This window comes from Cyanistes caeruleus, chromosome 6 (assembly GCF_971803275.1).
Source record: "Cyanistes caeruleus chromosome 6, bCyaCae1.hap1.1, whole genome shotgun sequence".
In the NCBI taxonomy this organism is placed as follows: Eukaryota; Metazoa; Chordata; class Aves; order Passeriformes; family Paridae; genus Cyanistes; species Cyanistes caeruleus.
In genome coordinates this window covers 57,076,796-57,087,958 of record NC_141706.1, presented here as the reverse complement: position 1 = coordinate 57,087,958, position 11,163 = coordinate 57,076,796, and the positions used below count along the sequence as shown (strand labels likewise).

At 44.4% G+C, this 11,163-nt stretch overlaps 1 protein-coding gene across 1 annotated transcript; it reads left to right on the top strand.

Moving 5' to 3' along the window:
• The first annotated feature begins 809 nt into the window (after window positions 1–809).
• Window positions 810–10,121, top strand: SLC25A29 (solute carrier family 25 member 29). The gene is made up of 4 exons (XM_086892748.1): window positions 810–926; window positions 2,478–2,521; window positions 7,038–7,121; window positions 7,770–10,121. Exons 1-4 carry the CDS (start codon window positions 893–895, stop codon window positions 8,511–8,513), a joined length of 906 nt encoding a protein of 301 aa, XP_086748874.1. The 5' UTR covers window positions 810–892; the 3' UTR covers window positions 8,514–10,121.
• The last annotated feature ends 1,042 nt before the right edge of the window (window positions 10,122–11,163 follow it).

The following is an 11,163-nucleotide window of genomic DNA, read 5'->3' as shown; positions in this document are numbered from 1 at the left end:
GGAGGGTGTCAAGGGGATGGAGCCAGGCTCTTCTTGGAGGTGCTGAGCAAGAGACAATGGGCAGAAATCGATGCACAGGAAGTTCTACCTGAACGTGAAGAATTCCTTTACTGTGCAGTGATTGCAGACTGGAACAGATTTCCCAGAAGTGGTCTAGAGTTTTCCCTCAATGAAGATATTCAAGAACCTGAACGCAATCCTGTGCCACCTGCTCTGGGCTGACCCTGCTTACACAGGAAAGTTGGACAAGATGACCCACTCTGCTCCCTTCCAACCCAAGCTGTGCTGGGAAGCTCTCCCTGGACTCTTCTCGAGGTTGAACAGCCCTGATTCCTCACCCTTTCCTCCTAACAGGTCTGACAGGCATTTTACCCCTGACAAAAGGAGGCACCCTCTCCTCAGCTCCTCATGGCTTTCCAGCCACAAGCACCCAGGGATGCCTCTCCCAGGAAGCAAGACCACCCAGGACAGCCTCCCCGAACCACCCAAAACAACTGAGGTGCTACTGATGCTCCAGGAGAGGGATGCTCTGCCCCCTCCATCCTCCAACCACCACCTCCCCAGCCTCCCAATTTTTTTTCACCCTTCCCTTCTGCTTCATTGCGCAGCTGTCGCAGAGAAAGCAGCGACAGGCTGAAGGCGGGGGGAGAGGGGGGTGTCGGAGCCGCCGAAGGGGAGCCCCATCTCGGCACCCCCAAGGCCGGCACCCGCATCTCCGTGCCGTCCCTCGCCGGGAGCCGCCCCCGCGCGGCCGCCAGTGGCCGGGGGTGGCCGGGGGGGAGTTGTCCCTTGGCCCCCGCCCCCGGAGGCGCGGCCCGGCCCCTGGGCAGGGTAGAAAGGGCTGGGCGGTGGGTGCGCAGCGCAGAGCGGAGTGCGGCCCCACGCTGCCGGCATGGCTCTGGATTTCCTGGCGGGATGCGTTGGCGGTGAGTGGCCGGGTCCGCAGGGGGAAAATAGTCATAAAAAATGGTGGGGAAGGGGGAGAAAAAGGGGAAAGGAGAGAGAGGGAGAAGGGGGTGAGGGGAAAAGAATAGTAAAAGTCAAGCAGCAAAGAAAAGCTGAAAAAGGGAAAGAGGAGCAGGGGGAAATATAAAAGGTAGAAAAGGCGTAGAAAGGGATAGAGGGAAATGTTTTTGAAAGGCGGAAGAAAGGCAGGCAGGTCGGCGGGGAGGGCCGGGCGCGGCGCTGTTATTTTGGGAGCGGAGGATGTGGCGGGGGCGATGAGAGCGGCCCCCGCTGCAGCCGGGGCCGAGCCCGGGGCCGCGCTCGGGGGCTCCCGGGGGCGCGCACCGAGCCCCCGGCCGCGCCGGGCTCTGCGAGGGGACGGGGGCGAGCTCGGCAAGCCCGGCCTGAGCACAGCGACCCCGGGCAGCTGAGAGATTAAGATGGAGAGGAGAGAAGGCGGACACGCGTCCTGCGCTTCCCCGCGCATCTGCGGCCGGCCTGCCGCCTGCTATATTTAGCAGATACTAGATTGTGTTCAGGACGCTTATTCTCGCGTCTTTTCGGGTATTTGCGCTCGCTGTTTTCCTGCCAGCTTGGCAAATGTGCCTTTTTTCGGCGCCTCTCTGATTTCGTCCTGGCGCTGCTCGCCGTGCCAGGGTTCCCCCGGGCTCAGCCGTGCCGAGCGCGGTGCTCGCCGCCGCCGCTGCTCTATCTCGGGCCGTGGCCTCAGGCAGGCCGGGCTGCAGCGTGCTGGAGCAGGCTCTGTGCTGTGCCACGGCTTCCCCGGGGGGAGGAAGGAGAGCCGGGGGGAGGAAGGAGAGCCGGGGGGAGGAAGGAGAGCCCTCCTCCCGCAGGCGGGGAAGGTGCGCTGGCACCCGCGCTTCTCGCCGTGCTCCCCGGGCATTAAGGACGGCCGGCTCACAGAAGGGCAGAGCCACAGGACTCAGTGCCCCAGCCTGTGTGTGCAGAAAGCCCGTGTTCACATTGGTGTGGCTAATAGCCCTGCACGCGACTTCTAAAAAGTCCTTTGATGCCAGAATAAAGCAGAGGTTTTTAGGAATGCGTGGTCCCTCTGCAGGTGCTGCTGTCAGGGAAGGGCTGTAGGCGGAGAGCAGGAATGTTCTGCTGCCTTTAGAGGTGTTTACGTGTTTTCTGTGCCTGCACAGAGCAATGTGAACGTAAAATATTGTCCTTTGGAGGAAACCTTCATTCTCTGCCCGCTGCATTTGCCTCGAGCTGAGGCCAGGCACCGTGGCTGCCCATTCCATATGGTGCGGCACAGCCTGCAGTCACACAGCCCAGCCCCTGCCTGCGCCTCACAGGCTTCCTGAGAAGCATAAAGGCACCTGCTACTGGCCTGAAGGATTGAATTGTAGATCTCCTATCTCCTGACCTGCTGGGATGCTCTTTAACTGGTTTGCAAACCATGTTGCGCACCCACACCTCAGGCTGGTGGTGCTGCTTGGGCTGCTGTAGCCCCAGACCCAGGAGGAAACTTCAGAGTAATAACCATGGCATTTGATTCATTTCAGGTGCTGCTGGTGTGCTGGTGGGACACCCCTTTGACACTGTTAAGGTGGGTTGATTATGAAATATATTTGCCTCTAAGTAGAAAACTTAGTTTCTCCAAGGAGTGGGGGAGGGAAAAAAAAAATCCCCAGACACTGTAGGAGTGTAAATCTGCCTGGGAAAGCTTGGAGCAAGCCTCCACAGCTACTCTTTTAGGTTCTTCAATTTCCAGCTCTTCAGAAGTGAAAACTTAGTAACGTAAACCTTGGCCTTAAACTGCAAGTTCCGTGCAGTAACAATGTGGTATTTGGAAATACAACTTTGCATTGAACTAAATTTTGTTCGAAGTTTGCTTTTCTGCAGCTGTTCAACACTAACTGCAAAAATTGCCTCTCTCTGCATTTGTAACTCAAACCCACTGTGATAGTAGGTTGAAAGATTGGAGTTTTGTTTTCCCCTCAAGCTCTGCTATTACTGCTTAATTTGTAGCACTAGGTGGAAGTCAATAAAAATCCACAGTATAGAGCTTGCCTGGGGGGTGTTTCCTCCAAGTGTTATTATATGTTTTTACAACTTTCCAAGTTCAGGTTGGTTTTCTGATGGTTAGTTGTGTGTGTTACACATTCTTCATCTACCATAAATACAAGATTTGAGATCTGCTGGGAGGCCCCTCAGCCAGGGCTCTCAGGAGTCCAAGCCCATCTTTCAGAACAGAATGACAATTTGAGTCATCTTTTGGCAGCCTTATCGAAAGTCTTGCACTGAAGACTAGAAGGGATATCGGTGTATTCCCTGCTAAAGTAATATATCAGGTCACTTGACTGCAGCAGACAGCATGCCACATAGTAGTATATTTGGAACACCTTTACCTTGCTGAATTCAGATATGCAAAGGCTGATGGTGTTACTGAGGGCCCTGCTATATTCTGTATTCCAGAGCATGGTTCATTCAATGCAGAATTCCTGAGTTAGTGGAAAGTAATCCTCCTTGCAAGCTTGCAGTGCAAGCTGCTCAAACAGTGAAATCTGTCTTTTTGTTGTTCAGAATGTGGTAAATTTGACAGTTAAATAATTCAGCTGAATTCTAGAATATATTTTCAGGAATGGCATCATCCAGACTCGCACAATTTTTATTATGATGGTACAGGGCCAGCTGTCTTTTTCTCTCCCATCCTGCCAAGTTTAATATGCTTAACTGAAGGTGATCACTCATTTCATTGAATCCAGTAAAACTGCTAAAATTCTATGCTCAAACTCAAGGTAACCATGTGTGGGTTTTTTAGTTGATGGGCTTTTGTTGTTTGTTTTTTTTTAAAGAGGCACAGCCTCTATTGCATGAAACATTTAACTGTAAAAACATAGGCTCCCATGGTGGTTTCAACAGATGTATCATTGCAAAATCGATGTATCAGCTTTGGAAAAAAGCATCTTGCTTTACAATAAAGCAAATAATTTGTTTCTAAATGTTTTATGAAATCCAGCGTGACACATGGATATTCCCATATCCTTTAGAAGGTATTGTAGGTGTTTATTTTGTTAGAGCAAATACTGATGTTTGTGTTATTAGCAGGCATAGTCACCACTGTACGTGGAAAAACTAACCTCCTTTTAAGGAAAAAAAAAAAGACATTGCATAACTCGTGTATGTATATGTGTTGAGAATTAACTTTTTATTGTTCTGCAGTGTTTAAAGGGCTACCTGGTAGTCACCTTAGACTGTGCATTTTTAATACAACTGAACAATGGGAAAGCTGCATAGATAAGCCAAAGTTTTACTTCTGTCTTGGCATTTAAGTTCTTCTCTTTTTTGGCTGGTGCTCATGTTTCACAGAGCGGGGAGGGGGATGGTGGGACACACAGGGAGACATTAAGCTGTGAAGTCACCCTGCGAAACCTGCAACTGAGCTGACCTCAGAACTGGCAAACTCTTTATCCCTGGTTTGTTGATGTAATGTATAAAATTGCTTTTTTGCTTTTAACTGCCTTTACTTTCTGAGCTAGGGGCTGTCTTCATTAACAGCAAAAGTGTTACTTTGTTGTAGATGACAGATAAGCCTCATCACGGGAGAGTTACCTAGTAAGTATAGCCCAGGTGAACACTTCTGTTTCTCTCAGTCTTAATTTATTCCCAAATGTATTAGTTCAAGTAAAGAACTGAAAGACTTATGAAGCCTTTTCCCTTTTTAATTTTAAACTGATGTGTCCCTCTTCTACAGCTATGGCATGGAGGGAGCGGGGTTTAAATATCCCTTTTTTTAAAATGTAGATTTATTCTGAACCTTCTTTCTGCTATGCATTTCTGGCTGTACACACTACCACACACAGTGCCTCTAAAACTGAATCTCAGACACACTGCTGTTGAGGCCTTATCCACTACATATTCTTGGATGATGTTTTCATTGCTCAAATACTTCTGAAGTCACTGATTTCCCACATTATTGAATGCTTGGACTGTTTTGAGGATGTAGTGGTTTGGGTTTTTTTATTTAGTCTTGAGTGCCATTATGCAAGTCTTCAGTGATGTGAAATTAGTGGGTGTTATTATTGGACCTAAAACCTCAGTAACAGTGTTTTCCTATAAGAAGGAAGATAAAATATTGGGAATGAATGGAACAGGTGGATAAACCTTGCACATGATTCATCTTTCCTATAGCTGTACATGCTAAGGAGCTTGTTGAATAAGGCATTAACATGCATGAAAATGCAAGTTTGATGTGCACTCATCGTGGCAGTCTGCTAATGTGGGTACCCTTATCTGTGCTCAAGAGAAAGAAGTTTTTCATTCTTAGACCTGGGGAGTCAGCACTCTATTCTACCCTACAGAAAAGCTTAATCAGTTAATATTTCCCAAATTATTTAGACAAAAATAGAGGGAGCTGTGTGCCCCTAGGAAATTCAGCCCATAGATATGACTAATTCTAGACTATTAAACACAAGAAGAAAAGATAAAATAAGAAGGTTTCTAAGCTGCAAATCTCCCAAAGCCCATGTATGTGGAAGTCACAGACAAGGTTTGAAACAGTAACAGTAAACTCTAGAGTAAAACCTTTGTTTGTGCAATTGTGACAGCTTGTTAAGATTTGCCTTTGCTTGTGGACCTGCTTCTTCAACAGTTTTGACAGTCTGTCCATCCCCCAAAAGTCACTTGAACTGACAAAGGATTTATTTTCTTTGAATCCTACTGTAAGCCTGCTTCTGGTTCTGAGATGTGGCAAGACCCAAAGCGATCTCAGCCTCCCACTATGGCGAGCATATGTTAATGTATATACTAAAATGACACTGAAAACTAAACTTCTGATTTACAAAACATAAAATAACATGTTGTAGGAAAAATAATAAACCTGTTAATTTCTTTTTGCTTTGAAGAAAGCTAACCTGAATATAGGACTTTGACAAACCACCTCCATAAATAATTTTCTAGACACACATATTACAGGTCTTTCATTGCTGTGGTGGTGTTTTTTATTACTTTAGGCAACCATGAAAAAAAAATTAAGCTCAGGAATCTTGCACACAGGTGTAAAAATTTTCTCTTTTGCTCAGAAGAGACTGAAGCTTTTTGTCCTGGAGCTGCAGCAGCAGCATTACATGGTTAATAAGCATATTTTCTGAAAAACACTGCAGGCCTCCATGCAGGAGATCAAACAGAGATTTGTAACTTTATCATTCCAGTGAAGTCAAGTTACTGAGTGCATTGCTGAGTGTAGAGCCCTGCCTGAGCTAGGTAGAACTGAGACCCTTTCAAAGTGTGCTGAGGGCAAATAAGCATGAAAAAACAGAATTGGAATTTTCCATTATAGGTTAAAAAGCATCCAGAAAAGGCATCTCTCCTAAGACCACCAGTTACAGTAGCATTTATCCCTCCAGCAGAACATACTGTTTCAGTTTTGGAAACGTTAATTGATTGCTAACATTTAAAGGTTTGAAACAGCTACACCCTCACCAATTGCTTGCATTTAGCAGGCTTAAAAAACTAAAACAGACTAAAATTTAAAAGGACAAATGGCTTTTTACTCCTTCCCTTATGCAAAGACATCTTAAGAGTCACTGCCCAGCTACCTGCTTTAAAAAAAAAATAAAAATATCAGATCTCAATGAATGGGCCCAAATCTGGCATTTAGAAACTCTATGAGTATTGTTGAAAGTTTCCATCCCTTTAAAATTATCCTAATCTCGTGCTTCACTTACAATTAATTTCTTTTTTATTAAATTGTCTCATGTTTGCACAGGTATTCTTTAGTGTGAACAGAAGTATTCTTGGCAGCTAAAGAAAGACCCTATTGTAGCCTGTACTGGAAAGCATCTGTTTGAAATTCTAGATGTCAATCCATTTATTGGTTTGCTAATAGTCACAAGAAGTTAGTGATCCTCTTCCCTCATGTTTTCACCCCCCAAAAAAACTTAATTCAAAACACTTGCACAAAATTTTTCAAATTATTGTGCCCCATATGGCATTCCAGTGTCCAGCCCGTGCTCTGGCATATGCATTGCTGTAGCAAATCTCCACATAGGTACAAGACAGGGTAGCTTATCCTTTAGGCTGTTCCTGATGTACAAATTGGTATCTCACACAACTTTTTATAGGTTCGTCTGCAAGTTCAAAATGTAGAGAAACCTCTCTACCGTGGGACTTTCCATTGCTTTCAGTCCATCATAAAGCAAGAATCTGTAAGTACAAAATTACTGCTTTGTGTATTTTTATTTTTTTTTAATCTTAGTATATTTTGGCTCAGGAGGGTGGGAAAGCTGTTAAAAAGCTGATAAATGTTGAAGATCAACAGATAACGCATGCTCTGAACCTCACATGACTGTAGGGCAGAGACTGTAGTCAGAACTTGGCCAGAAATCTTGTAAAGAAGATCACGAAGCCAGAAGATGGCATTTTGAGGTTAACTTTTTAAATAAAATAGTAAGCTATTTAAATAACTAGTTTTCTGAAAATCTATGCTATGACTGAAGAAATTGGTGAGGTGTTTTTGCAGCTGAAACTTTAGGACCATTGTTAAAGCTGACTTCAGGCTCCAAGTAAGCTATTTAAAAAGAAAAATTGTAAAATTTGCCAGAAAACTTTCCTCTGGGTAAAGCAATATTATTTTCTGGATGTGTTCAGCTATATTTTTATACTGCTAAATCGCTTAGATGTTTGTGTCCTAGGCAGAGATGAAATGGTTATTACAAAACAAGGTGGTCCTGATGTGGCCACTGTTAAAAAGCTGGGGTACAAGGGAGAGCCAGCAAGGCTGTGTGCTGCTGTTTGAGGTTATCCACACCACTGTTAAACTGTTAAAAAGGGTTTCTCCTCTCTTCTTCCATTAGGCTTTTGGACTCTATAAAGGTATTGGGTCACCAATGATGGGACTTACGTTCATTAACGCGCTGGTTTTCGGTGTGCAAGGAAACACCCTTCGTGCTCTGGGCAAAGACACTCCTCTGAACCAGTTCCTTGCAGGGTCAGCAGCTGGGGCCATCCAGTGCATCATCTGCTGTCCCATGGAGCTGGCAAAGACAAGGATGCAGCTTCAAGGAACTGGAGAATATAAGCTAAAAACAAAGAACTACAAAAATTCTCTGGACTGTTTGATTAAAATCTATCAAAAGGAAGGGCTGAGGGGTATCAACAGGGGCATGGTCTCTACCTTCATAAGAGAAACTCCAAGCTTTGGCTTTTACTTCCTGACCTATGACTGCATGACTCGGTATCTAGGCTGCGAAGCTGAGGACAGTTACGTTATTCCCAAGCTGCTGTTTTCCGGAGGGATGTCGGGAATCGTGTCGTGGCTCTCAACCTATCCCATGGATGTGATCAAATCCCGGCTGCAGGCCGATGGAGTGGGAGGTGTCACACAGTACAACGGCATCCTAGACTGTGTCAGGAAGAGTTACCATGAGGAAGGCTGGAGGGTGTTCACCAGAGGTCTCACTTCCACACTTCTCCGTGCTTTTCCCGTCAATGCAGCTACCTTTGCTACTGTCACTGTGTTCCTGATGTACATGAAGTCAGACGACAACCTTCCTGAATGTGAACCAGGTCCAGTAATCCATCAGCCTTCCAGTTTGTGAAACACCTATCTTTGTTCTCCTCATCCAAAGCCCTGCTGGTTGGGTTTTGTGAAACACGAACACTTGACCCACACAAGTAGTGTAGATTTATGCTATCTGTATAAAGAATTCCTAAATGTATCAAATTAGGATTTCATCTCACTACTTGTATAAACAGCATCTTGCCTTATTCAGGACTCCGTATCTAGTAGTATTCAAGTGAGAGGGGGACCTGCTTTTAGAAAGTTGCTGTTGTGGCTCCAGAAGAGGTTCTGGAGGGTGTTCTAGCACCAGAAATCGAGTTTTTTTTCACTCAGGTTTTGAATGACTAAGTTGAGTTGGATGCAGAAATGCTTTCATGAAAGAAATACTCATTTTGTATGTGACAGGAGTAAGTGCACTCCTTGAAGGTGAAGAAGGGGGAAGAAGTTTAATGGTGGAGGTGTTTTGCAGTAACCCTGAACTGTAAAGACAAGGACTAGCATTCAGCTAGTCCTGTGTTTTACTTTTCTATGTCAATGGTTTTAGTAGCAACTTTTGTTCACACTGATTTGTAAAAAAAAAAAAGGAAAAAAAAGTATCTGTACCTAAGTTACTCCCTGACCTTTCGGCTTTGAATAAATATCTTAAGCACAAAGTTAGCATCTACCCTCAAATGCACTTGTTCCTTTAAATCTCAAGGCTTGTAAGGATTATGGGAAACTCAGATCTAGTAGGACTGGTGTTGTTTGCCCTCACCTCTCTTTCTCCTTTGGTGGGTGCATGGACTGTATTGAGTAGTTCAGTCCAGTGGACTTTGTTCTCTGAAGTTAATGCAACTTTGCACCACTTCTCCCAACATGCCTCATAGCAGCCAGTGATGTACAGAAGTCAAAGTCCTGCCTGTGGTATTGCACAAAATGTTTGTGGTTGCAATGTTAGCGTAGCAGCTTGAAGTATCTTAGAAATACATACATATTTAGGACTGGAGGTTTCATACCTTTCCAGAAAATAGGGGTGTAAGTGTCTGAAATGGTTGCTGTTCAATACACTTGCATTATGAATTTAAACAATACTGATTTTTATGATTTTTAGTTACAGTGCTACTGGAAAGAAGACTGAAAAGGGTTTTAAAGAATTTTCTTGTTACATTAATCTGCTGTAAATTTTTTTACCAGTCTGTTCAAGGAGAATTGAATTAGCCAAAGAGCTACAAACAGTTATTGAAGATTTGAGCTAAAAGCTACACATATTTGGCACAAATAGCCAGAAGGAAGGACAGTATATGTGTGAGCAATGTTTTAAAACATATCAAACTAGTTCAGTAAGTACAACTTGTTACAATTTTGGTTGGGACAAGTGCAATATGTGTTTAATTTATATGAATTTTCTAAAGAAGCGTTATTTCATAGCATTTTGCACTGTAACAAAATATGCTGGAGAAATCTGTAAAATTGGTATGTCTTTTTATACCTTGAAGGTATGGTGGATGTTTTAGTGCCTACTTGCACTGAGATTCAAATTGAATGTTAAATTTGTCTACTAAGCTGCATCTGCACAACAAATCACAGCAAAAACCATTTACACCTTTGTACAGGAGTATGTTAATTCTTGTATATATATTGAGGGAATAAATTTTTTAAAAATTTTGCCTTTGCTTCTTTCAAGTTGTTTTTTTTTTAGTGGTTTTTTGTGTTAAATCGAGTGTGCGTAAGGATGGGGTTTCTGCTTTTTGCCAGGGGAAACTTGCTCCACATCTGCCTTCTGTGCACCACTGGGAAGGGTGGGGTCTTGCTCTGGCTTAGGCCCCATCCCTGGAACAAAGAAAGTAAGTTGCCTGGCCTCACTTCTTCAAACTGACCTTTCCTCTACTGAAAGAACAATCCTGCTTTTAGAGCCAAAGAGCTGCCTCTTTGCTTAGATGCTTCCTCTTCTGCATATATATATATATTCTATAAAATCAGATTTATTTGGTTTAATCTGTGCTGACCAGCAGCAACACCCCACAAGTGGGGAAGACAAGTTTTGGGTCCCTGCAGGATCCCATCAGAATCAAGTACCAGGCATCCATAACCTCTCTGAGCAACCCGTTCCAGCACCTCACCACCCGCACAGAAAACAATTTCTCCCTAATACCTAATCTCAATCTACTCTTTCAGTTTGAAACTGTTACCCCTTATAACTCCATGCCCTTGTAAAAAGTCCTTTTCCACCTTCCCAGGAAGTCCCCTTTTAGGTACTGGAAGGTGTCCTCAGAGCCTTCTCCTCTCCAGGCTGAACAGCTCCAATTCTCTCAGCCTGTCTTCAAAGGCAAGGTGCCCCAGCCCTCATGATCTTTGTGTCCCTCCTCTGGACTCACTCCAGTGGGTTCATGTCCTCCTCTTCAGAGGTCATTTCAGGTACTGGTTCCACTAACTCATCTTCTTAAGGGGTAGATACACGTGGCTGACACAAACCCTGTCAAGCATCAGTTTCCTGGATCAGAAAAGAGCAAGGCCACCACCTCTCCACCTGACCATGACCAGGGTCAGTTCCAGTCAAGTACCTTTTGTTCTCTCAGCAGGAACAACAATGTTCAACATTGAACTATGGAACAGAAACAAAAACCTGGAATAAGCAAACAGTGTCTCCTTAGAAGACTAATACCATTAAAACAGAAAAGGGCTATACAATGTTTTACTTGCAGTGCTTA